General features: G+C 48.6%; 2 protein-coding genes across 3 annotated transcripts in view; both read left to right on the top strand.

Moving 5' to 3' along the window:
* The first annotated feature begins 1385 nt into the window (after positions 1-1385).
* TSEN54 (tRNA splicing endonuclease subunit 54) lies at positions 1386-10465 on the top strand. Of its 2 annotated transcripts, XM_033076977.2 has the most exons (12): positions 1386-1428; positions 1978-2130; positions 3160-3223; positions 3364-3447; positions 4201-4299; positions 4612-4664; positions 5001-5099; positions 6190-6818; positions 7277-7337; positions 8030-8146; positions 8750-8794; positions 9223-10465. In XM_033076977.2, exons 1-12 carry the CDS (start codon positions 1400-1402, stop codon positions 9371-9373), a joined length of 1584 nt encoding a protein of 527 aa, XP_032932868.1. In that variant the 5' UTR covers positions 1386-1399; the 3' UTR covers positions 9374-10465. The 2 variants fall into 2 exon arrangements, with proteins under 2 accessions (XP_032932868.1, XP_032932869.1); XM_033076978.2 differs by lacking the exon at positions 8750-8794.
* A 1515-nt stretch (positions 10466-11980) lies between these two features.
* Positions 11981-26577, top strand: part of LLGL2 (LLGL scribble cell polarity complex component 2) — a 35343-nt gene continuing 20746 nt past the window's right edge. Inside the window, exons 1-4 of the mRNA XM_033076912.1 lie at positions 11981-12046; positions 18929-19036; positions 25151-25248; positions 26242-26323. Coding sequence (XP_032932803.1) covers positions 18962-19036; positions 25151-25248; positions 26242-26323 — 255 coding nt within the window. The 5' untranslated portion in view covers positions 11981-12046; positions 18929-18961. The remainder of the gene's footprint in view (positions 12047-18928; positions 19037-25150; positions 25249-26241; positions 26324-26577) is intronic.

The following is a 26577-nucleotide window of genomic DNA, read 5'->3' as shown; positions in this document are numbered from 1 at the left end:
CAAAAGTTGAAAGCCACAGGATGCAGAGTCCTGGGATTATGTGATAATCAGGCAGCCCAAGCAGTCTCCAAACTACATGGATTTTTTGGAAATCAGGGTGAAAAAGCAATGCCCCTGCACAGCCTTCTGTCCCTCACCCCATCCCTGGGCTCTCGTCCCCCCACGTGCCATGCACAGGCACTGCTGGCCAAAATCACTTGACCCCTCACAAGGTGAAAGCTCAATTCAGGAGGAGGAAATAATGAGGCAGGAAGCGAAAATTAAGTCTTTTCAGTGGGAAATGGAAGGGAATGGTTTTTACATTCATCTCCCCATGTTGGCATCTTGTCAAAGGGATTTTATTGGGAAACCACAGTTGGAACCAGGGACTCTGGTGGGGAGAAAAGCTGTGTTTTTCCTCCTTGAGGCTCAGTGCCTCCTGTGAGATATCCCACAGCAACAGGAGACCGGTTTGAGGTGAAACTTGAACTTTTGGTCCCTTTCCCCATCAGATGTGTCCGTGCCTTCCCTGGCAGCCAGTCCAGCCATGCTGCAGAGGTGTGAGGCTGTGCTGCAGGGGGGTTTGTGTGTTCCAGCCCCACTGCATCACTGCACACTCCAGGAAGTGGATGGCTCAGCAGTGAGCCAGGACAAAAAGTGACAAACAGGGACAATCCTGCCCCAGTGAGCAGGACACAGCCACTGCCAGACACTTCTGGCTGCTTCCACATGGTTCCAGCAGCCCCATGAGCCTGCCAGTGATGCTGGGGAAATGTACTGAAGAATTTATGAAAACTTAGGAATTATTTATAATGTAATTACTACGAATTTATTATTTAAGAACGTATTTTCCTTTGGGGAAATGCATTAAAGAAAGGGCAAAATGCCGTGAGGAGAGAGGGGGGAAAAATGTGATAGAAGGTCCTGTGAGCAGCATGGCTGGGGCAAAGAGGGGAGGGACAGGTGCTCCAGGTGCTGCATTGCTTTCCAGAAGCCCAAACAAGTCCGAAGCCTGGGACTAATATCAATCAGCAACAAATAAACCTTTTGGTGTTTTTTAAGGTTTTTTTTTGTTTGTTGGTTTGTTTTTTGTTTTTTTTTTTCTTCTTCTTAAAGCCTGTTCTACCCGGTAATTTATGCCCTTTATTCCAACCCGTGATTGGTTTCACCTCCCTTCTCCGCATCCCTGCTGCGGGATTTTGCGGGGGCAGCTCAGCACGGCGGATCTAGCTCAGATCCCGGGACAAAACCCGGTGCACGGCCCCGTCCCTCGGCAGTGCCCGGTCCGGGGTGTCCCGGTCCCGTCGCGGTCCCCGCCGCTTGCAGTCCTCCGAGCCGCCAGGGGGCGCGTTGGCGGCGCCCGCCCCTGCTGGCGGCGCTCGTTCCCGGCGGCGGAAGGACGCTGGTCCGGCACGTGCCCATGGAGCCCGGCGGGTCCCGCCGCCTCAGGTGAGCGGGATGAGCGGGGAGGCACCGGGGGAAGCCGCGGTGAGGGGCTGCCGTGGGGAACCGGAGGCACCGGGGGAGCCTGCGCTATGGGAGACGTGGGAGGCACCGGCGGAACCCGCAGTAAATGGGAAAAGGAGGCACCGGCGGGAAGCACCGATGAGGGGTCCGGGAGGTGACCCGCGGTGCGGGGCCTGGGGAAGCACGGCAGGAACCCCTGGTCCGGGGATCCAGAGGGGCTACCGGGAGGCCCGCGGTACGGGGAGGCCAGGCGGGCACTGCATTCCGGGGCTGCCCGCTGTGCCGTCCCTCACCGCCCCGCCGTGCCGTCCCTCACCGCCCCGCCGTGCCGTCCCTCACCGCCCCGCCGTGCCGTCCCTCACCGCCCCCCGCTGTCCCGTCCCTCACCGCCCCCCGCTGTCCCGTCCCTCACCGCCCCCCGCTGTCCCGTCCCTCACCGCCCCCCGCTGTCCCGTCCCTCACCGCCCCCCGCTGTCCCGTCCCTCACCGCCCCGCTGTCCCGTCCCTCACCGCCCCGCTGTCGCCCCGCAGCACGGCAGAGCAGCTGGCGGCTCGCCAGGCCCCGCGGAGCCCCCGCGGGCAGAAGGATTTCCTCCCCGACGGCTCGGCCCGGCAGGCAGAGAGGCTGCGGCGCTGCTGCGAGGATCAGTGGCGGCTGCTGTGCGAGGAGCGCCCGGAGCGGCCGTAAGTGCATCCCTGGGCACGGCTTTGCTCGAGGAAGGGCTGATGCCGGCGGGCAGAGCGCAGATCGGGGGTTACGGCTGCTGTCCTGTGTGAAGCAGCACGTGTTGGTCAGCACAGCAAGCCCCCCCTCTTCCCCTGCACTCACTGCCCGGCTTGGAGCAGCAGCAGTGCGACACAGCCTGGTTGTCCCTGCAGGAGCACAGGGACATGCTGGCACACTTGTGGCTTCAGAATGTCCCCATGGGGCTCTTGGTTTTCACAGGTGGGTGTGTAATCCTGTAGAGTTTGCAGGCAGCATCCTCTGCCTTCCTGGGCATATTCTGAGTTCCAGCGTCTTGTTGATGCTCCTGTGTGGCCTTGTGCAGATTTGACCAGGTGTCAGTGTCCCTGCTTTATCAGTTTTGGTGATTTCAACCCTGCTGCCAGACTTTGGCACTCATCACCTGGGAGACATTCACACCCACCTCTCAACACACACCTCCTCTACATGGCCTGCAGCTATTAATTTTTCCCTCTGAGTCCCCATGGGTGACTTACAGTGATTTGAGGGTGTCTTAGCAGCAGCTGAGTAATTGTGTGATACAGAATCACTGGATGGTTTGGGTTGGGTGGGACCTTAAAGATCACCCCACTGCCATAGTCAAGGACACCTTCCCCTAGACCAGGTTGCTCAGAGCCCCATCCAGCCTGGTCTTGAATACCTCCAGGAATGTGCCAGCTACAACTTTTCTGTGCAACTTGTGTTAGTTCCTCAATATCCACGTAGCCTGGCTTAGGCCATGCATGTCCAGCAAGTTGCTGTAGCCTATGGACATGTCTCTGTGGAGCTGACTGGAGACACTTATAACTGGTCAGTGATGATAAACTGGTGCTGCTAGATCCAGAGGATGATGTTTTTCTAATGCCTTGTAAAAAAGCCACCAGGACATTTCCTGCCTTTTGACACCTTCCTGAACTTGTTTTGTTTCTACAGCAGGAGCTGATTGTAGGCCACACTAGCAATAACAAACTAATCTTTAACCTTCTCAGGGGGAATCTGGTGAAAGCTGAGTGGAAGCCAGAACAGGGCATCGTGGAGCTGAAGTCCCCTGCGGTGAGTGCTACAGAGTGTGTTCAGTGCCATCATCTCCTGCTGCCTCACAGATTCCTTAATTTGCTTATTGCAAAGAGAGGGAGCCTGGCTGTCAGCAGGGAACAGCCAGAGCCCATCAGGGATTTGTGCTCCTGTTCCAGGGGAAGTTCTGGCACACCATGGGGTTCTCAGAACGAGGCAAACAATGTCTGCTGCCTGAGGAAGCTCTGTACCTGCTGGAGTGTGTAAGTAGGATGAGGACACTGGGTCCTCACTGCTTGGAGGAGCTGTAGGAACTGATAAACATCTGGTTCTCAAGGAATTGTCTATTTTAGTGTGCTGCTGATGGGTTGTCTCTTTTAGTGTGTCCTGTTTGTCACCAGGCTGTGGGTTCATACCTTGTAGTCTCAAAGAGCCTGTGTGTCACTGACAGAGTGTGTTCAGCCTATGTCATGGAAAAGGTGTGGTTCCTTTTTTGTTTTCTTTATGAGTAAACATCATTTAAAAAAACAAGGAGGAAAAAGAGGTGTAGCCTAAAACAGCCTCCTGGAGGTCATTTGCTATTCCCTGGGGAAGTTACCTATGGGATCTCTGGGTCTATAAAGGAAGTAAATGCTTCTGAGGGGCACCAGTTGATGCCACCTGAAGTTTCCATTCATTTTTCTGCTCCAGTTCTCAATTATGCTGGTCATAAGTGCTTTTGTTGTTGTGCTGTGTCCTGAATCACTCAGATCATCAAAGTTAAATTATCTCTGCAAGCAGTGATTATTTTATCATCCTCCAAAGAGATGCAGGAGCTGAGAGCTGTGGGTGGGAACATATTACCTGGCTGATCAAACCAGGGTATGGGGGAATTGGGTATGGGAAAGGGACGTGGGGAGAGATGGATATCATGTCAGGAAGGGAGCTGGGACCAGCTGTCAGGACCAGTGGGAAAGGACTGGTGTGAGCTTGCATAGATTTGTTGCTGTGATTCACACCAAGCTTCTGCCCTGCAGGGCTCTGTCCAGCTCTTTTACAGAGATGTGCCCCTGTCAATCCAGGAAGCCTATGAGACCCTGTTGTGCCAGGAGGCAATGAGCCTGTCACATTACCAGGTGTGTTGGGACCTCCAGCTGTTGCAGGAGGATGAAGGCAGAAAGCCCAGCCTCTGCCACACAAGCCCTTCCAGTGGCTGGAAGCAGGGTAGGATGATCTGGGAGGGAAGGGGAGGGAAGGTATCCTCAGTTGTTCCCACTCACCTTCTTCCAGGTATTCAGTTCCCATTTTCCCACCTTTGCTTTGGTTCCTAACCCTGGCATTTTCTCCTCTTCCAGCACACATTGTGTTCACTCAGTCATATTGGAACTGAAGTAAATTGTTTGTGTTTAGGGCTGTCATTTAACCTCCTTGCTTTCCTTTGCTCTAAGGTGTTCAGCCACTTGAAGCAACTGGGTTATATTGTACTGAGATTCGACCCCAGGTAACTAATGTTTCCTTCCCGTGCTGCTTTCTCCTTCCTGAAGACCCTGAGACTCTCTGTACCCACTGCCTGGCCCCAGGGGATGCAGAGAAGAGGGCTTTGGCCCTGAATTCCACCTCTTGGGAGGATTAAAGGCTAAAAGTGGCACTGTACCCTTCCTTGCTCCTCCCTCCTGAGGATGAGATTTGGAACATAAAATGGGGCATGAACTGAGGGCCATCCTGGTCCCACTTGGGCATTTTCTGTGCCTTTGGTTGCTGTATCCTAGGGGCTGAGCAGCCAGTAATTCTACTACCTAACCCTGCTCTCAGCCTCTGTGTTGGTCTCTCCTTCCAGCACTGTCCCATCTCCCTATGAGAGGCAGCTGAACTTGGAAAGTCACTGCAAGAGCTCTGGGAAACACCATCGCAAGAGGAGGAGAAGTTCCAGTCCCCGGTAAGGATGTGGCCCAAAGCCTTCTCCCATCCTCTTGAGGCCACACTGGCTCAGGAACAGCTGCTTTGCTTTGCTGCAGTGTCCCCAAGCCCTCCTGCTGAGAGTGACCTTGTTTGGCACAGTTGCTCTTGGCTGTCCCCAAGCAGTGCAGTGCTTTTCCAGAACGCTTTGCAGTTTCCCTTTTGTCACATGTGTGCTTCATGCCAGGGCTAAGAGGGAAAATTGCCCCCAAGTCCCCCAGCTGTGGTTCTGGGATGCCACAAGAGAAGGGTGGAGAGGTCAGTGCAAAAGGAGCATGAGTCAGGTGCCTCCTCCTGCTTTTTTTAGGAGGAGCATAGCTACCACAATGCACATCTTGCATTTATCCACCTCCTCAGTCCAACTTACCTGCCAAGACTCAACAGCAGAGAGCAGAGTCACATCCTGGGGCTTGCACATGTCCAAAACATCACCACAAACTGAGTAATTTTGCTCATAATTCTGACAGTTCCCAGGAGGTGGCGTCAGCCTTTCAGAAACAGGGCAGAGGAGGCTGGAGAGTCCCTGCTGACAGTAAATCAGTGCCTGAGGAGTTGTGGAATTGTAGGAACTGGGAGATTAAACTGCTGGTCTAAGAACTCCCCATCTTCTCTGGAATCAGGCTCTGAATCACACCAGTAAGAGGTGCTGGCAGGTTTCTGCCTGGCCTGTGCTGCTTGGCTGAAGTCCATAGTGTTTGCATGGAGGTGTTTGGGTCAGTGTCTGGGGTGTGGACCTGGCATGGCAGGTTGGGAACATTGGCTATACAAATCAAGGCTGGGATTCTCTTGGCCATTGAAGTCAAACCTTGTGCAGGATTTCTCAGAAGTTTAATCTGCCTTTGGCATTCACTGTTTAATTTTGGCCTGCTTTTTTTCTTTTCTCATTTGTCTCACAAACAAGGAGGCTGTTGTCAAGGGTTTGCAGACCTGTGTTGGGGTTCCTACCACCTTTGCTTCCTCAGGCTTGGCAGACTGCATTCTCCCTGTTAGCAGGGAGCAGGCAGGATTTAAAGGAAAGAAAGTTCTACCACATGCTCTCCCTGAATTTTTTACTGTTCTTCTGTCTTTAGGTTGCATGAGAAGAAACATAAAGTATATGAGGACCTTCCAGAAGCTGAAGGGACCTCCAGCAAAGATGGAGATGACTATGGAAACTCCATTCCCATGGATGAAAAGCCCTTGTCAGTGCAGCCAAAGGAATCAGATGCTGGCAGTGCAGAGGGAGAGTCAATGCCAGTTCCTCTTGATACAGGACAAAAGGACTCTGTGAGCTTCTCCAGCAGGCAGGCTGGAGACCAGAAGGAGAGCAGCACTGGCACCCATGCACCCCGCTGGGATTTTAGCACCATCACCTTTCCCAACGTGGCCTCAGACCAGCCATGCACACATCTGCCCTCCCCTGACAACAGGCTCCTGCCAGAGAACGTGCTGGGCAGGGAGGTGGATGCAGCTGCCTGGTGCACACGGATCAACCTGAAACAGGAGAAGCTGTCGCGGAAGGAGAGGAAGCAGCGGGAGAGGGAGAGCAGGTACAAGAGCAGTGTCAATGCCGACCAGGAGGTGAGGCGCTGCTCCAACTGGCACGAGTACAAAGCCCTCGTGCAGCAGAGGAGACAGCAGAGGGTTTGGAAACGACCATCACACCTGTGGGACCAAGCTGTCACACCACTGCTGCGGCCAGAAGAAGTGACCTCGCCAGGTAGTGGCTCTGGAACTTGACAGGGACCATTCTCTCCCCACCAGCTCTGAGAAAGAGTGACTGGTATGCAGCAGCAAAAGGGATGGCATGGGGAAGCTGAACATCAGTTTTTTTGATGTACAGTATTGGAGCAGGAGAATCTTTCTATAGCCCACTCAAGTGCCAGGATAAACAGGGCCTTGGGAGGGCTTCTAATCCATTCCCCATGTCCTGCAGTCCTTCCTGCTGGGCTGTGAGGCATGTGCAGTCAGGGCCAGCAAGATCCAAAGCAACTGCAGAGTGTCTGGGCTGTGTGCTGGGAGGAGATGAGGAAGTTGAGGTCTTTGAAGTAGCCAGTGGTGATTGTGGAGCTGCCAGCCATTGTCAGAGGAGGAAGGCTCGTGGGTGGTGGGGAGTGCTTGGAGTGCCCTGGGAGGGAAATTGCTGGTCTGATCCTTTCCCATTGCTTCTCCCTCCAGCTGAGCTCCTCCAGCAGATCAGTGTGCTGCAGCCCTCCCACATCCTGGATGGAGCCTCCCGGTTAGTATCCAGCCAGTCAGCTTGGAGCTGTTGGGGAGTGGGGAGTGTCTTGTGACTGTCCCTGCTTGTGAGGTCTGTGAGGTGCTCCCAGCAGCAGTTTGGGAGCTGCCTCACATCCAGGGTGCCAAGAGAATCCAAGTCCCCCTTGCATCTCTAGGGAGGGGGTGACATTTCCATGAAGTACCAGGTCCTGCAGCAACAGAGCCAGAGCTTTCCAAGCCAATTAAAACAGCAGAGTCCTTCTCTTATCCTGCCCTTCCCTCTCTGCACCCCAGCCAGGTATCTCCTCCAGAGGTTTGATTGGAGATTTCACCTATCCCTCATCCCTGGCATGTGCTGCCATCCCTGCTCCAGTGGTTACAAAATGGCTTTGGGACTTTGGGTTCTGCTCCTGCCTCAGAGTCTGTGTGGTTCTTGTGTGCAGTCCCTGCAGTGCTTTGCTCCTGTCTTTGTTAGTGCTGCTGCTTGTGAGGACATGGGGTAGATGTGAGCCAGAATCTTGCTGTGGTCTGACTACAGGAAAATGATTAAAATAGTTGCAGGGTCAATCCTTTGAGGAGTGAAACCTTTCAAGGGACCCAAACTAGTCAAAACTAGACCCAAACTAAAGGGAGTTTTTGCTCCCTCTTTTCTCTGCTGTACCTGTACCCTGCAGTGTTTCGATCCCATATCTGTGGGTGTGTTCCCTGCAGGCTGCAGGAGGACCCAGAGGCTATGAAGATAGACTTCAACGTGTATCAAGCAGATGCTGTGTCCAAGTTTAAGAAGACAAATCCTGGGAAGCCCCATGTCAGGATGTGTGTTCGGAGGTACCTTGAGTCTTGTGCTGTTTCTGAAACTTTTCAGTTGTTGTGGAAATGAAGTGCTAATGATCTGTAAATGACCCAGCATCTTGTGAGCTTTACAGATCATCAGAGTGTCTCACTTGAGGGTGGTCCTGCCCAGGATTTTTTTTTTTCTTTCAGTTCTTCCTCCTTTGTTGGAGGCTGTGGCTGACAGTTTCCCCTCACTTCCCCTCCCCCTTGCACTCAACCCACACTATATGGTCATTTGGTTGCTGCTCATGTCTGAGTATTACCTCGAGTCAGGAGAAAGAAGCCACAGCTTTTATGCAATGCTTGTGAAATTCAGGTAGAAGCCGGTGCTGCAGGAGCTGAAACCTCAGTCAGTGAAGATCACTGGGGATTTCTGCAGAGATTAACCTCCCCAGAGCTTTCTACAGCCTCTGAGCCATGTGTTCAGTATTTTGATCTTTGTCAAGTGTAATGTTAAGATCACTAAGAACAGAGGGTAGGTGTCCCCTTTCTTGCTGGATCCAGAACCTGATACTTAAACTCCATAGCTGGGTACAAAGTTCAGTTTCTGCCTTTTCTCATTTTGCTTTACTAAAACTGTCCCTCTGCTCTCTGCAGCTGTAGTAGACAGAGCAAGGAAGGTGGTAATGCAGTTTTACCAAGGTATGTCATGAGCAAGTAGAATGATCCTTGTTGAGTAAATATTTTCATTGATGAGCAAACAGACTCTGCAGAGTTGAAAGGAGGGAAAAGCAGGTCAGATGTTGATCCCAGCAACCTAAAGACCTTCCCAGCACAAAGGTATTAAGATTGCAATGGACTGGCCATTTGCCAGTATCCTTGTGAGCCACATCTAATGGGCCCAGCATGGAGCAGTGTGGAGTTATCCCTGTTTTTGGCAAAGAATTCAACAGCTCCCAGTCCTGGCATGCTGGGTACTCCCTCTCAGGGCTGGCAGCTTCCTGCTTCGTCTGAAATGGGTGGGGAGGATCACTACCAGCTCCTCAGGCCAAAGGGTGCTGTTGTGCACAGCTTTGCCTCTGTGTTCCTCATGCTTGGAGAACAAACAGGATGTTTTTTTCTCTCTGTAGCTTTGATGAGCAGATCCCATCCCTGCGGGCTTTGAAGCAGGTGACGTATCTGAGCGGGGACGTCCCGCTGGTCTTTGCCCTGGTGGATCATGGAGAAATCACCTTCTATTCACTGAAGGACTTCAAGCTTCCCGTTGATGTTAATCACTGAAGTTGCTGTCACTTGCAGAAATGGGATAAAGGGAAGAGCTTTACTCAGGAGTTGTTTTCCTGATCAGTGAAATATTACAGAAAACACAGGCTGTGATAATTGGGATCTTGGGAAGTTGGCCACTTCATTGGCTGTTCCCACCCAGACTTCACCCACCCAGGCATAATGTGTGATTTACACACTAGTGTGTTTGGCTTAGCTGGGCATTTCTGGGCTGAAGTACACACTGCTTTATTCTTGAAGCCACTGGCTCTCAGCTTTTTCACCCCATGGACCACCAGCCTGCCTTCCTGACTCATCTTTTGCTGACTGGTGGACCATTAGAAAACACTTTGCTGGTGATCCTTTTGTCACATGTACAGAACCACTGTGCTACACCAGTGGAGTGGTTGGAGTGTCACTGAGGTCAGTTAGGGACAGAATAAGCTGATCAGTGCTGGTGGCCTGAGCCTCTTGCTGTGTCAACGACCATCAGATCAGTCTGGTCTGAAAAAGGCCCAGCCATAAACTCAGTCACCTGGAGGAAAATTTCCAGACACTTGAGAGCAGGAAACTGTGCCTTGAACACAATTTCATCAGCCAGAGGTCACAGAAAGCCCCAGAGCATTGCAGATGGGAGCTTGGCCTCCTGCAGCAGCTGTGCTGAGGTGCATTTTGGCCACACAGTGTTAAGCCATGCTAAAATTTGACCACCACTATCAGCACACTGCAAATGACAGTCTCACCAGGGCAGAACTGCAGCCCCTCTCTTTCAGCCCACCATCCTCTTTCCTGGCTGTGGATCCTCATTATTTCACTTGCACGTGGGAGGTCCCTGAGTAAAGAAAAAAGCTACAAATTCCTCATGAGCCTTCCAATCTTCTCTCCACCAGGGTATCTAGGTACCAAATTTGCTTTAGCCTCTATGCCAAAAGTGCCAGGTGCCACAAGGTCTGCTCAGTGGGTGGAAGTGAGCTAAGCATGGCTGTGTTTGATATCAAAGTTTTCAGAACTGCAATAGCAACTGGTTTAGATGTGTTTTATTTGGTATTTCTAAAATTTCTTTTGGAGATGTGTAGAAGGGTAAAGCAATAAAAAAACCCTTTTTCAACAGTGCAAACTCCTTGGTGTAGTTCTTAATTCCCCTAGAAATGCTGAGTTAGGAGGTAGCAAAGGGAGACCGAGGAGGCTGCTCAAGGTCATGGACCCTGTGGCTGTGCAGCCCTGGTAACCCTGCTCCTACGCCTCTGCTTGGCTGCAGCCTCTGCCCTTTCCCGGGGAGGGCAGCGTGACTCAGAGCCTGGAGCTGTCCCCACATTTCCTGTCGGCACACGACACCTCTTCCTCGTTCATCTTCCTCCTGCGTGGTCAGAGGTATCGTAGCCCAGGCTGCCGGGGCTCCGCTGCCAGCGCCTGCTCCTGTTTCACACACACGCCCCGGTTATCAGATAGTGGCAGTGGGCAGAGCTCTCCTGAGGTGGGGGTCTGGCGGCTCCTCCCACGCTCCCTCCCCTTCCTCTTCCTCCTTCCAGCTTTGGCTGTGGTAGTTCTTAAAGCCGGGGTTGGCAGCCCCAGCTGACCTCACCATTCTCCCAGACTGTTTTACAGATTAAAGGCGGTGGGAAGGGAGTTTCTAAGAACAGGAGAGCTCCAGCCTGACCCACAGGGCTCATGTTTGTCCTGGAATTAGGTCAAACTCACTCCTGTTGATTTCAATCAGTCTCATCTCCTTATGCTAAGGTGGAATTGTATCGATGAACTCTAGAGAGCCACCCAGTGAGTTTCACTGGGGCAGACTCCCTGATTCAGCACAAGACAATTACAATTTAATAACCACTGCAGAGAGGATTGAGAAACTGTGGCTGCCTTGCTCAGCACTGTAACATCTGATGGTACCTTTACCCACCCCAGGAGAGGAGCATGATCCAGGCCGATACCAGTGCTCCACTTTGGCCTGTGATGCAGATCCACTGAGCATTGCAAGAAGATAAGACAACTGAAAATTTAATTGAAAAACATCACTTTTGGAAACATGGGTGAAATGCTGTTACTGGACCCTTGTCAGAGGTAGTTTCAAGCATGGATGCAGAGTGGGCAGACCTTCACCTGCCATTCCCTCTACATGAATCCAGCTTCCTTGTCCGTGTGCTGTTCCCTGCTGCAGGACACGGGCTGACTGCTGCTGGGCTGTGCCGCGACACTTGCGTTTCTCTCCAGCGAAGGGTTTCGACTTTGTGCAAAGTCTGCCAATTTTCCCAGGCGAGGCTGTGAAAGCAGGGAGCTCCCTCGCGGTGCTGGAGCCGGGAGAAAGGGCCCTGGAGCCCGTCCCGGCTGCGCCGCCCACCCTTCCCGGGCCGCGTTTCCCGGCCTTGTCCCGGTGCGCGGTGCCCGCGCTCCCCGAGCCGCGCGGTGCCGCTCCCTGATTGGCTGCAGGGCGCGCGCTGCTGAATTATTCATGAGCGCGCTGGCTCGGAGGGAGGCGGAGCCGCGGCTCGGCCTTATTTGCATGCGATGCCCCGCCCATCCATGCGGTTTGCATCGCACGGCTCCGCCTCCAGGGCGGTCCCGCTCTAGGCCCCGCCCCGCCCCGCCGCGCCCGCCCGGAGGTGCCCGCGGAGCGAGGCCGCCGCGCAGCTGAGGGGAGCGGGCGCGGAGCGGAGCGCGGCCGGGGCGGCCCGGCCCCAGCCCCCGCAGGTGAGCGCCGCTCGCTGGGGCCGCGCGGGGAGGCGGGAGGGGCTCCCGGGAGATGGCCCGGCGGCGGGTCCGGCCGGCGCGGCCCCGGCAGAGCTCGCCGGGGTGGCCCCGCCATGCCCGCCCGTGCTGGGCTGCGCGGCGGGGCCGGCAGGTGCCCGGGCCGGCCGTGTCGGGGCTGCTCACACCTGAAACCCCGGCGCAGCCGGGGACTCCGGCGGTGTCTCCCCGTGGAACTCGCAGCCGCGGCGCTGCGGGCTCTTGGGGTTTTGTTGGCTGTTGTGTCCGTTCCCGGGCTGAGCGCTGTGCCTGTCCCGGCCGGAGCGCGCAGCCCGCGGGTACCGCGCGGCTCCGCATCCCGGGATTCCCCGGGGGCGCTGGCGGCAGCGGCCGCTCGGGACTTCCTGCCCGGCCCTCCAGCGGCTCCGGGCCGGGGCCGCTCCCGGCGTGCGGAGCCTCCGCGGGGGCTGCGGGAGCCGCTCCCGCCCCGTGCTGCGCTGGGGATGCCGCTGCCCGCAGCTCGGCCCCGCAGGGCTCCAGCGCTGCCGCTGGCTCCACGCAGAGCTTTGGAGAACGCAAGAACAAGAGCTGCAGTGACTCCCTCGGGATAGTCTGTTAGCATTTTCCCTCTATTTTTAAATTTTTTTCTCCTATGCCCGTATTAAATTCATGTTGTCACTATTACTGGTTTTTCTTTCCCCTCCCCAAAGCTGTGAGAACTTGCTGGATGAAGGAGCACGTTACTTCCAGCAGGCAGCAAACAGGTGTAATCAAACGGTGAAGCAAGTTGTTCAGCCCTTGTCTCGGGTTGCCCTTCACTGTGCCATGGGAACCAGGCTGTTGCTGGTGTCTCCCCTCCTGGAGCTGAGGCATTGGAGAAAGCTCTGTGTCTTTGTGTTTAGTGCTGCTGATGGTGTAGAGCAGTAGAATCAGACTCCCGGTCTGTTTTCTGCAGCCAACGGCACAAAGCCCTGTGCTGGTGTGGGAATAGTGACAGGACAAGGGGGACAGCTCCACTGGGATGGTACAAGTTAAAGTTGTGCATTGTCATGTCTTATTTGATGGGGAATGCTGCTCTTTGTAGTTATCTGAGAGCAATTCATTCAACTGGAATATCTGGCTTTACCAAGTCCCAGCTGAAGCTGTGTGCCCAGAGCAGCTGCCTGGTGATGTTCGCTTTGATTCGGGAAGCTGGTGCTTCTGGCAAGGGGAATGCAAAGTGCCAGTAGGTCCCAAGGCTCCTCCGTGCATCCTGGCACGTTCCTTGTAGGGATAGATTGGCCCATGGAAGAGATGAGGATGATCTGTGCCAGTAGTGAGCAGTCCCTAATCCTGCTGAGTGCAGCTTGTAGCCTGTCAAGGGACTCTACAGTTCATGGTATTGGAAAAGGAGAAGAGTTCTCAAACATCTTCGTGGGGTGGTGCTGAAGAACATCTTCTGTTTGGTTTTGAACAAATTTCATCTGCTAGAAAAGCTGACCAAAGAAAAGTATTGGAGGAGTTAAACCAGTTGAGAGCCCTTTATCTTCCAGTGGCCTTCTGGTATGGTAACATAATTATTCCTGGGAATTGCTTGTTGAAGAGGTGTGTCTTGGCTGACACAGAGGCTTGAGAAATGTCAAAGAGCAAGGGAGGTTTTAAACATATGTCTTGCAGTTAATACAAGGCAATAAGAGTATGTGATACTGCTAGTACCATCATCTTTCTTTAAAGTACCAAAGGAGGCACTGGTTTGGTTTCTGTGCAGGAATTGTATGGAAACTCCAGTTCTCCTATAAAAGTTTTTTATAGCTGGATTTCTTTGTGTGGATTTATGAGGCAAATTCTTTTGTAGTTTCCTCCATCGACCCACTGTGTGTAAAGTGCTGCTCCAAAGTTACAAGCCACTTCTCTGTTTGATTCACACTTCAGAGTAAAGCCTACAAAGGTTTTTGCATCATGGGCAATAATGTTGTTCAGTGCAAAGACTTTGTTGTGCTGTAGCATTTTGAAACTTCGTGTTGTCATGCCCCCATGACAAGGAGAACACAATAGGAGTCATAATGACACACAAGGTTTGCACAATTCCCAAATTCATTGCAGGTGGGCGGTTCCTGGTAACTCCAGGCACAAGGCTGTTGGAAGTACATGAACTTGCCTGAGTTGTGTGATTAGTTCTCAATTATTTTCAAAGAGTTATTGGAGAATCAATGTCTGATATTTATTTAATATTGTTTGTGTTTTGGGAGGGCAGCCACCTGCACGTAGTATTGCCACAGTCTGTGTCTCCAGGTTCACTGAAATAAATTCTTTTGAGAGGATCTTTTGGTTTTCCTCTCTGACTACTGTATGCAAGGTGCACCTGAACACACTCCTGTTTATGAAACTGCAAGTGCTGGGGGTAGCAGTGGCTCAGCAGTTGTGTAAGGGAGATCTCTGCATGATCTCATTAAACTGAGATTAATGTTAGAGCATCTTCCTTCTCCTGGGAAAAGGAGGTGGTGTCTTGCACTTCTCTGTGTACTGCAACTGCTCCTTCCCTTGCTTTAGCTGTTCTGCTTGGCTTGTGCTTTCTTCTTCAGTGTCTGCCTTGACAGTGTGTCACAGCCAAGCAGGGTGGTAGACATGAACAGTTAAAGAATAGCTCAGGCTTGTTTCATTGATTTCAAGCTAAAATTGTTCTTAAACTTGTCATTTCACAATGAGTCATGGCACCTGTAATCGATAAATGTGATAAATCTGGTATTTAAGTGATACTCAGCTCGGTTCTGTTCGTGTGAAATCACTGGTGCTAAGGGAGAGCTTTTTGCTGTGCAGCTGACCCAGCCTCTGTTCTCTTGCTGCTGGCTGTGTTGTAACAGCAATAAGGCAAACTCCTGGGTGCAGGAGAGAACCTGGTTCAGGCAAGGCCATGGTGGTGACGGTTTGTTAGAGCAGCACCAACTGCCTGGAGTTCAAACAAAGCTGCTTGATAAGGCCTCTTTTATTTTAGCAGGGTTGATAAAGTGTTATCAGCTGCATAGGTAGAAGTTCTCCCTTTAAGGACCTGTAAGCAGGAAGGAGTGCTGAGGAAGGAATGAGAAGGAGACCTAAATCAAGGCAGGATTTAAGAGTTCTTGAGATACTTGCTGGCATTTTGAAAAGACAGCTCTTGGACTGTATCCCATTGAAAACCTGTTCAAGTTGAGTAAAGGTTGCCAAGGAAGCACACAGATGGTACCCTTGCAACTCTGCTACGTGAGCAAAATAAACTCATTATGGGTCTGTTTTTGTTGTGGGGTTCATTTGAGACTGCATCCACACTTAATACTGTCTACGTAGTAAAAACTTCTGACCTGGGCTTCCTCTTCTTGCAAGACTGGATTAACTTGTGTGATTGGCACTTACAACATTTTGGCTGGAAATTCCACTCTCATGGGAGGACATAAGGAAAAATTGCAACAAATTTCTGCACAGGGTAGTTCCCTGCCAGCCTTTGCCAAGCTGATGGAGAAAATGATGGAGAGTGTCTCAGCAAGCTGTGCACAGGCATCAAGATACACTGCTGTGTGCAGAAGCAAGGAAGCCACAGGAAAAATGTGCAGCTCTGGATTGGTGACACTCAGCAGTGAGGAACAATTAATGCTGCTCTTGGGAAGGAGCATTTGTCCTTCTATTGAATTTGGGTTCACATGCCACCTCTCACGGCATCTGAAATGAATGGAGCTAGCAAGGAAGACAGAATGGAATCTGGCTGTGATGTTAAACCACTCCTTAGTCTCTGATTGGAAACAGGATCGTCTTGTGCTTTCATTGCCTTTCCATATGAATTGTGAGATTTTGCTTTGTGTCTGGACCTAAGCCAGTGAGGTGAAAAAGGGGACTGTATTTAGCTGAGCATTCAGGTAAGGAAGCAAACTGTTCAGGGCACTCTGAGCTCTGCTCTCAGGTGTCCATGTCCCGAGTACCAGCAAAACTTGGGTTGGCTCAGCCTTGGGCTATTGTTGCCTCTAAACAGCTGCCCTCAATGCATCTTAAAAGAAGAGAATGTTGCACATAGTTTCTGGTAAAAGACTTGTCTTTGTAAGCCTAAAGAATTGTTTCCCTGGAAAATAAGAACATTAGATACATGCAGACCTGGCATAGCTTCAGAGGCTACTGGAGAATTCCTCTCTGGCTACTGGTAGCCACAACTGTTACCAGATGGTTGTAAATGCTGACTGGCAGACAACTGCAGAGCACATGGGGCTGGAGTTTTATGTAAGACTCAAAGGTGTGTGGGAGAGAAACTGGCCTGATAAAATGTAAATGTGCATCTGGAAGATAAGATTATACAGACTGTGGAATCTATTTCTAGAATTGGAAGAAATACTTGCTTATTGTATTAAAACCAAAATTCTTCCATTTGATAAGAGACTTGTAAACTTGTGGTAACTCTGCTTGGACAGCCTGTGCTGCAGTGGATGCTCTTCCTTCTTTTCCTTTGTTCAAAACTGCTTGTCCTCTCATTCTCTCCCATACTGTGACACTCAAAGGTTCTTGGGTCAGAAATTCTGATTCCAGTCTGTGAGAGGTAACTTTTGTAGCTTGCCTTCTCTGATCCTCTCAGCCCTTCAGGGTGATGGTTCTTCAGGTGAGTTACTGCTCAGTTCAGAGCTGCTACACTTCTTAGCCTGCTGAACAAGTTGTTGTGGGCTGGAGTGTGAGTGCTGGAGCTCTTGCATAAGCAGGCTCAAACAGCATGCTTCAGGATGCCATTAATATTTCAGGATAAAACATTCTAGCAGGTTTTTAAATGTAAAGTTGTGTCTCTCTCAAATCAAGCCCCCTCTTCTTTGCTCCTAACGCTGAGTTTGCCTCTGCTGGCACAGCTGAGGTCTTTTGTTCTGAAGTGGGGAGGGTAATTAGTAGAGTTTCTCTGTGGGTTTGCCTCGTTGAGCAGGTCCAGGATATTGATTGACAGTGGGAAAGGGTGCGTCTCCTTGGCACTTTCCTTTCCTCGTCTGGCTAAGGGCAAGCTGTGTGTTATACATGGGTGTGATACACTCTCCTTTCATTGCACAGCACCTTGTCACTGCTCTGCAACTTTTGCTAGCTTAAAATGAATGTAGCTTTTTGAAAATATGCCCTTCTCTCAGGCCTGCCTAATAAAAGAAGACTTAGTGATCTGACACTATTTATGAAATTTCAGTTGAGTTGCTAAATCACTGTAGAAGGATTTACTTCCCAAGTAAACTACATTTTTATTCTTCCTCTCTTTTCTGAGGTCCTCATACATTTGTTTGTGTGTGCATTCTTCACCCCTGCATGTGCTAGTGGCCCACAAACACAGACACCTGCAGCTGCCCTGCTCAGAGCCAGCTTTTCTGTGTTGATTGGCGCTGCCAGTGATTCCAGGTGACTGGAATGTCACGTAGGTGGCATATTCCAGTCACCTAGATCCTAGTAATTCTAGGGACTAAGTGACTCAGGTTAATGGTCCTCTGGTCCTGTGAGCTCAGTGCCCAGGTGCCTGGAGATGTTGGAGTGGGAGCAGGAAAGATAAAAGGGCAGTAGTGCAACAAAGAGGTACGAGTTCAACTCAGGGAGTTTCTAAAGGGAGTTCTCAAAATATGCCTGTGGAGCATCCTGTTTATCACACCATTTCCTTCTTTTGGACCTTCACAGCTGGTGCAAGGCCTTGCTAGGAACTCTTTGAAAAACAACTCAGCTCCTCAGGAGGGGCTGCTTTGGGTCATTATCCAAAGGCCACTGTTCCTGGCAGGAGCACAGAAGCAGCCACCCTGTTTCCAGCTGTGCTGTTCCCATCTGTACAGGTGTGACAGCTCCTCCCATCAGTCACTCACCTCCAGCCCCTCTGTTTGGAGGGTTCAAAGCCCTCTGTTCCCTTGCCACTTCCTTTGGTGCTCCTGGTCCCTCTCTTCCTCATCATCCCCCTGCTCCCCCTTGCTGTAGGTGTATATGAACCTCTTCTTAACATGTATAATATCCATTCTGATCCTTCATTGCCCCTCAGAAGTTCTGGCCCCCACTGCACATGTGTGTCATGTACAGAGCAGCTGGCAAATTGCTCCCTGTCCAGCAAATTAAAATCCTGAGGGAAGTGTCTGTAAACTGTGAGAGGTGGCCAGGGCAGGCAGGAGCACTAACACCAGGAGAAGTTGTCAGGATGTGAATTCAAGCCTTTGCTCTTGAGTCGGCAGGGTTTTATTGTCACTTAGTACCTGTGAGAGTAGGAAGCTGGAGCCTGGGATTCCCCTGTGATTGCTGGTTTGATTTGTCCTGCTTGGATCCCCCTGTTGCTGTGAGAGACTGGGACTTGCTGCTTTGTGTTTCAGCTGCTCGCTGAATTGCAGGTGCGAAATTCCCTTCCCCTGCCCCCACCTCGAGCAGGGAGTTGATATTTTACAAAAGCAAGTTAATAATTAATGCAGCTCCCCTGCAGGCAGCACAGCGCCCTTTCTGCCATGCCCATGGGGAGACCTGAAAATGGGATTCTTTCTCTTTGGCTCAATAGCTGGAGGGTTACCTGGGGTGAAAACTGATGCTAGTCAATAAAGCCTGAGCCTGGGAGTTGGCTTTTAGGTTGGGTTTGTCTGAATGTTTATGCAAATGCTGCAGTTTTGCCTTTTCTTTGGATAAGGTCAACTCGAGGGATTGCAAAATGGCCAAGTGCAAAACTCTTTTTACAATCCTCTCGTTTCATCTGTACCAGTTTGCTTTATCAATGTGAAAATGGAATTGTGAAGTGCTGCACCAGAGAGCTGTGCTAGTCTGGTATCAGGTTTTAGTCACTCGATAGTGATGTTGTCTCAGTCTGCTGTGGCTGATTTGTTACCTGCTAAACTAAAATAAATAACCTACTTCTGCCTGTTTTCTGATCAGGCTGCCTTTGTTTATATAGGCTTTTCTTTTCTATTTTGTTAGGATTTTTGTTGCCAAGATACTACAGCGAGGAAGATGAGAAGGTTCTTAAGACCCGGCCACGATCCAGTGCGAGAGAGGCTCAAACGTGACCTTTTCCAGTTTAACAAGGTATGGAGCTTTCCTTCCAGGCAAACCTATCCTCAGCCACTGCACCCTGCAAAAGGAGGGATAAACTCCTTGAGTGTGGGTGGAAAAGTTAAATTTAGGAGAGGTGGTGGTTTGTTCTCTTTTTCAGTCCTGTCCTTTTCTCCCCCGATGTGCCTGAGTAGTTTCCTTCAAGCTCCTGGGCATGTTCTCAATTCTGTCCTTTTTTAAGAGGAGGGATATTGTGGTGCTGTTGGGTGGCACTTGCTGAAAGAACAAATCTTCACAGCAGCTTTTGTATCCTCTGGGTGGTCTGTCACTTGTCCTGCTATGTTCTGGGACTGTTTCTGTTGCAGGTAGTCCTTGTTTATTTTCATAAACTTTTTTCTAAAGATGCACATAAGCCACAGCTTGTGATGCAGCTGAAGCCAAAGTTCTTTGTCTCTAAATATACTTTGGATTTACAAGTGTACCCCTCTTTTAAATGTGCATTTAAAAGGCTGTGCTAGCACCTAGGGAGCACAATGGCCATTAATAATGAATTTACTATTATCTTGGTCTGAATCTGTTTCTAGGTTTTTTTCCTTCCCTCTGTGAAGAAGAAATGGCAATGGCTGTGCTATCTATCCAACACTCAGGGCATTTTTCTTTTGAGCTCTGGCCAGGAGCATAGTGCTTTTATCTTTGAAAATGCTTAGTATTAAATCATGGCTAGGCTAATGGCTACTTACCCTTTCTTTGGGGAGCAGAAATACATTTCTAGGTTTTATGTTTCCAAGGTTTAAGTGGAATTTTGCTGAAAAGTGTAATGGATAAATGAAATCAGCCTAGGAAATAACCTCCTTGATTCATTAGAATTGTAGTGTAGATGGATACTTCAAGTGGAACTGTGGATATTTGAGATAAATGATTTAATGTAATTGGTACTAAGCAACACCAATTCCATGCATACCTTCCTGCCATTGGGGAGACAGAGGAACTCGAGTGCTTTGGGTCTGCTTTCTGCCTGCTACCACCAGGAAATCCTAGAGCAGATGCAGTAGAAAAATCAGTCAATGCAGACCAGGTTTGTGTTGTTTGCATCTGGCTAAATGCAGTGTCAGCTTCAGAAAAGATGTCCCAGGGATGGGTCAGAGTTGCTAATAAGCATTTAAAATTATATATACCTTGGAAAAACTTGGCTATTTCAGGGATGGCCCTTCCTTGAATATGCCTTTGTTTTATGTTTGGCTAAGCTTTACTTGCCAGAGACACAGTAATTTGGATAATGCAAAACAGGGTTGAAAGAGCTGGCTTTTACAGCAGAGGGAAACTTCCAAATGTATTAGAAGCTGACATCGGGAATTGTGACTCCATTTGATTCAGTCCTGAAGGTAAATATGACATCTTGTTTCTAGGGACACAACTACTCTGGACACTTCCTAATGGTTTACTCTCATTAACAGCTTGGTAATTAAAGGCCTTGTCAAATGCATTTGTACCTTTAAGCCACAGTAACTTGTTATTTTCTAATAAAAATCAGAAGGGAATGAACATTATACCAGAATCTTTTACACTTTTTTCTTCCATAAAAGTGAAGGTTTTTTTCCTCAAGTCTTGTGTCTCCCATTCCAGTATTTCCAGAGATAATGGCTCATTTGAAATCTTCTACCCTTTGATCCAACAAACATCTACTCACAGCTAGGTAGACTGAGAAAATCTGGGAAAGTCAGACCTTAATTCTGAGCTGTTGAATGTTGTGGCTTTGAGGAGCCAAGAATCATAGTGCTTTATGTGCCAAGGCTGTCCTGCTCTAGTGTGCTATTAGAGCAAGCACATTAGTGCTGGTAAGCAGGTTTTGTTTTTTTTAAACACTTGTTATTTGAGGTCTTTGAAAGAGTTCTGGTTAAGAACCTGCTTGGGAAATACTTTGTGAGCCTGTAAAGTTGCTGATCAGAGGAATTGCATGGTGGATTTGCACCTCTTCAGTGTGTGATGCAGGTCATGACTAAAGGCAGAGGTGCTGGGGATTCCTGCCCTCATTTTACACCGAAGTTGAATATAAATGCATGATGCCACACAGATTTAGTGTTAGTGTAGAATGTATTTGACCACACTGGCCTAGAATGGACTTCAATTTAGAAAGTCTGTTTAATTGGTGGTGGTGGATTTTTGTTTGTTTGTTTGTTTGTTTACTCTGTCAGGTATAAATAGGCTGTGATCTTATTAATGCTTTTCTCTTGCATTTCTGCTTTGCATAAGAGGTGGTCCAGATGGTTTTAAAGGACTGATTGATGACTGGACTACTGCTTCAGACTGTCTTCAAAGTTGTGTTTGTTTTAAAAAACACCTTCCTAAATTCTGCTAGTCACCTAGCTTTGCATATCTGTTTCTCTGTATGAGTAAGAACTTCCCATACTTGTGTGTACCTGTTGCAAGAATCTGTTTTTAGCTCAGTGGATAGAATGAAGGATAAGGTATGTGGACTTGGCAATCTACTTCTTTGAGTTTATCCAGCTTTTGGAAGTAGTATTTGGATGCCTTTGGCTCAGTGCAAGCCCTGCAGAAGAAACATGTTCAGGCTGGCATTGTCAGACTAGATGATGGGTAACACACAGGTGAACCAGCCTGTCTTACAGCTGAGTGTTACCCAACTGAGAGCATTGTGTTTAATTTATGGCTTCATGTTTTTGCCCCTGTTTTCAGCCTTCCTGCCCCTTTGCTGATGGGTGTGATGGAGAGCTTTCCTGAAATCTGAATTAGTCTGAGCAGAGTGGAGTTAGCACATACAGGTTTCATTGTTTCTTCAAAAGATGAATTAACAAGGGGAGAGGGCTTGTATTGCCCATGGTTGGGTTTGTCTCTGCTCTGTCATAAAACAATCTGAGAGGAGAAGCAGAGACAAGTGGAAGGCAGAGATTAATTTAATCAGCACAGCTTTAGTGTGGGCTGGGAACAACTGTTCAGTTTGGCCACATTTTTCCTGCAGTGAATATGACTGACATGAAGCATTTCTGTCAGTGCTGCTGACACCAGGCTTGCTTGAGTCTGACAAATCTGTGGAGAGTGAAAAAAAAACTCCTACCTTTCCCCATAGAAACAAAGGCCCTTTTGAGAAGGAGGGCACATTGTGGGCACTGCAGTTTCTTATTTCAGCTCTGCTGAAAGGCTCCTTTGTAACCTCTGCTGCCTCCTGCCCCCCTCTCTCCCCCTTGCTGCTTTATCTGCTGGGCAGGTGAAAGGATTGCCTGATGAAAGCTGCCCAGGGGAGGAAAGGAGGGCAGCTCAAAGCTGGCTTGATGTGATTTAACAACTAGGTGCAAATAAGTACAGGGAAAAGATCTGGGTAATCAGGACAGTGAATGTGAATGCCTGGCCCTGGTGGTGTCAAATGCATCCCAAAAGTCACCCTGAAGCCTTTATTGTCCAGCTGTGGAAACAAATGACATAAGAGAGAGTTATCTTTGTTGCATCTTATGGGCATCTTGGTTGAAGGTTCAGAGCTACCAGAAGGCTTTGGTACATTTACTGCTCTCCATGAGCAGATCTGTAGCATGCTGTGGTTGTTACTGATGCTTTTCTTTTTCAAATTTGTCTGTGGAATGGAGGGAACTTCATATTTGGAGAAAAAAAATCACCCTCCTATTATTATTATTACTGAATCATACACACTTGGTTGTGAAGTTCATAGGTCTCATACTTGAAAATTAAAACTTTTATTGACTTGTCTAATGTGTTTACAAATTAACACATCAAACCCAAGATATAATTAGGCCAGTATTAAGGCTGGTGCTGACAGCTTCCTAACAGGCACTGCAGTATTGTATAAGTCATGGTTTTCTGAGAGTTGTGGCTTCAGCTTTATCTTCTGGGCTGGATGAAATCTTAGAATAATCACAGTTTCTAATTGATGTGTCACTGAAAATTGCTCCTGGTTGTGCTGATAACATGACAGTGCAGTGACTGTGAGCAAGTTGAAACTAAAACTATCAGGGGAGTTACACTGGTGTCTCCCTAACAAGTTCCTCACTTTGTTTTGGGTGAGAGTGGAATGGTGTTTATTGCCTGTGCTGCACCTGATTCATTTAAATGTCTGATTTGTTGTTAAGATAATGTTACCTTGGATCTTCTTCCCAGAATTTTGCACCATAGCTTTATACTCCCACAGCTTTGACAATTAGGAAGCTTTTCTATGTTGCCTCAGTATCACAGTGCAGAGAAATTCTTCTTTGCCTGTGCTGGATTAGGAAACTGCTCTGTTTTAACTCTGAGTCCATTAATAAATTCCTAATTTCATACAGCCTTCTCCAGGAAGTTTTAGATGTGTAGCTATGCAGAGGTTGGTTAGCAGCAGCTTCAAGGGGGACAGTAAAAAGATTGACTTTTCAAAATTTGTTTTTAATAATGCAAACCTAACACTTAAATTACCTTCTTAGAATATAAATAGCTAAGGCTGGAGATCAACTTATCAAAAAAGGAAGTAAACTCAGTGGTCTTGGAGCTTGTAGTACTAATCTTGGCTTACTAGCTGTAAAAGGTAAAAAAATTACTATCTACTCTTTTGCTCTAATGAGCAAGCATAATGAGTTGGCAAGCAGAAAATTGGGAAATGCTCCATTATTTTCTGTTTTATCTTCTAAAGAGGCTCACCTTCCATTCAGAGAACCTCAGGCTGGGCTACCCAGTGTTCAGAGGAGGGAGGTCTTTTCTTGCAGCTTAGGAATTGTGATCAAATGAGGAAAACCAAAGCAAACTGGCAGGCTCTGGAGTCAGCTGGATCCTCCTGTGCTGTGTCTTTGAGCAGGACATTAAAGTGCTTTGCAGCAGCTGGGGCACCTCGGGCTATGCCTGACCACGGAAATGAAACCAGCTCCATTTGATTCTTGTGCAGGGGATTAAGCTGGGAAATCACTATGCAGGAAATAAAGTCCAGGTGTTACTTTTAGGCTGAATAAAGCATAAAACTTAAATGATGTGGTAGCTTTGCTCCAGACATGATGGAAATGAGGATGGGAGTGAGGTGCAAGTGCTGTAGATGGAGAGTTCTCTGCTTTTTTTATTTTCCTTTTCTCTTTTGCTTTTTTTTCCTTCTCAATAGTGAGTGTAATGGATTCCTATTGTGCAGCTGGCCTTAGAAGAAAGTATTTTCCAGAAGTTGGGCCTGTAAGGATCAGCTTTTTCCAGGAAGCATCCCTATTAATCATCCCTGTTAATCTGTGGGCACACCAGCCCTCTTTACCTGTGTGTTGGTGCATGCTGGTTTTGCCTAAACCAGGATAACAGCTGTGCATTAGCACTTCTGAAAACCTCACTGAGCTGTTTTCCAAGCAGCTTGGTGGCATCCTGTAAGCATGGCAGGATATTATTCCCTGGTGTGTAAATGCTCAGTGTGGTGTGTGCAAACACTCCAAATCTCCCTCCTGGAGCAGCTGTAAATTGTACTTTAGGGAAGCCACCAAGGCCAGGCAACACTGCTCCCTGTGACAGTGACATCTTTTTAGTCCCAGATGTCTTTGAATTACTCTGAGGTGGCCTAGCAGGCTCTGCTCTCATTAAATTCCAGTTTTCCCTCTGGAAAAGGGATGTGGATTACATTAGTTTTCCTGACTGCTCACAGGAAATCTGTTTCGTTTCCTTGATGAGCACTGATGTTCACTCGTAGCTCTGCATTGCTTTGCACCATTTCTTCCCATCAGTCACCAAAAAGAGGTCAGGAAGGCTGACCTGTGTGGAATTTGTCAGATAAAGCTGATCTTACAGCTCAGTATTTGTGTCAGACTTTGCAATTGTGCTGAGCAGTTGGTTTACAGAAGTGCAGCTGATGTGGAGTGATGGAATGTGTTGTATTGACTGACTAAGCTGTGCTTATGCAGAGTTATTTATAATCTTAACATCAAGAACTGCTCAGGCTACTGAATATTTTCAGAATATTTCTCTTTCATTTCTGTTGCACTTCTGGATATCCTGGCTGTGGAGCCAGGGATTCTTGGCACACATTCATCATTAGCCTGTCATTCAGCAAATCAAAAAGATTTGAACACCTTTCAGCAGAAACTTGCCATTAAATGCTCTATTCCAGAGTGCCAGGCTATGTTGACTTTCTCCCCAGCAATGCCCATGAAACAAGCTGCTGATCCTGATTTTTGCTTCTCTCCCCAGACTGTGGAACATGGATTTCCCCACCAGCCCAGTGCCCTGGGCTACAGCCCATTTCTCCATCTCATGGCCATTGGGACTCGATCAGGAGCCATCAAATTGTATCCTTTAAACACTTGGGTGAGACTTCTCTAACCTCAACACAATTAGTATAGCTTTGAAGACACTTCAAATGTTAAATTAAGTATAAATTTGCAAGCAAGGGTTACTGGAACACTGAAACAGTTTGCCAGGGCTTGGAGTGATTTTGGTGTGATCAAGGTGGGATTGTCTTTCCAAAGAGCTGAGCTACAGCTCCAACAGAAGCAGAGCTGATGCAGATATTAAACAAGACTCTGCTCTAGCTATGCAGAAGGTCAGACTAGATCTGGCCTAAGTTTAGCAATCCTTCACATTGTAAATTCCAGGGTTGTTTAAATATTTGGGGCAGGGTTCCTTTTTATTCTTTTTTTTTCCTAAAGCAATTCTATTTCAAAGGTTAAAGCTGAAGTCAGAAATGCCTTCTACTTCCTGAGTTTTTGACCATCCAGGAATTAAAGACCTAAACATTGAAGGTGGTAATTTATTTTTTTTTAGCTAATGACGTCCAGTCTGATTTTTGTGTGTGTGAAATGATTCTCATGGCAGAGACCAGTTAGATGAGCTGTAAAACAGGCATGTCACCCAGCCCAGAAAGGAAAAGTTGGTGCTGTCTCTGCCAGCTTAATCATTCACTGGTGTTGTTTGTGCTCAGAGGCTGGGCTCCACATGCAGGCAGTAGCCATCTGTCTCCTGGTTACAAATTAGTTAAGCAGGATTGTAGTGTCTGGGAAACCACTGAACATCCTTGAGAAAAAACAGGGTCCAGGCACCTTTTCTGCATATACTGAAGGAAGAAGTGAACTTCCCTGTTCTCCACAGTGAGCACAGTCTGCAAATTTTACCTGCATGTAAAATCAAAAGATTTGCATTGGTTCTTTGCAGCCCAGCTCCCCAACAGTAAAATGTGGTTTCAAACTAATCTCTTTTTGTCTTTGCTTGCTAGCAAGCTTCTTATCAATTAATTGTAGCTGTGGGTCACCTTAAATACAGTAGATCCTCAACAAACTCATCAGATATGGTGCTCCTGGGGTTGAGTTCATGGGTTTACATGAAGAAAACAACACTGTAATGCAGATTCACTTTATACCTGATCAGGTGAGTGCATTTTCAGTACCTCTGTGACCTAAGTAGATCTCTCCTAACAGGTGTTGGTTTTATTCCAGAGATCTGGGCTCCTATTACCAAGTGTATTCAAGTGCTGCTTGGTTGGGAGTGTTTATCCCAGTGTATTTTGTGCTCTCAGCAGCGCTTGTTGCTGTGGAGATGCTCAGAAAAACTAAAAGAGAAGCTTTAAACTAAAGAGTAGCTTTGTTGTTCATAACTGTTGGTCATTTATCTCCAGCAACATC

The sequence above is a fragment of the Catharus ustulatus genome, chromosome 20 (assembly GCF_009819885.2).
Source record: "Catharus ustulatus isolate bCatUst1 chromosome 20, bCatUst1.pri.v2, whole genome shotgun sequence".
NCBI lineage: Eukaryota > Metazoa > Chordata > Aves > Passeriformes > Turdidae > Catharus > Catharus ustulatus.
This window is presented reverse-complemented; position numbering and strand designations above follow the sequence as displayed.

What these genes read in the sequence shown, in the direction of transcription:
- TSEN54 (XM_033076977.2), top strand. Translation starts at nt 1,400, where the DNA reads ATGGAGCCCGGCGGGTCCCGCCGCCTCAG. An exon ending in GTACTGAGATTCGACCCCAG is followed by an intron (nt 4,665 to 5,000) that starts GTAACTAATGTT and finishes CTCTCCTTCCAG; the next exon opens with CACTGTCCCATCTCCCTATG. An exon ending in AGGAGAAGTTCCAGTCCCCG is followed by an intron (nt 5,100 to 6,189) that starts GTAAGGATGTGG and finishes TTCTGTCTTTAG; the next exon opens with GTTGCATGAGAAGAAACATA.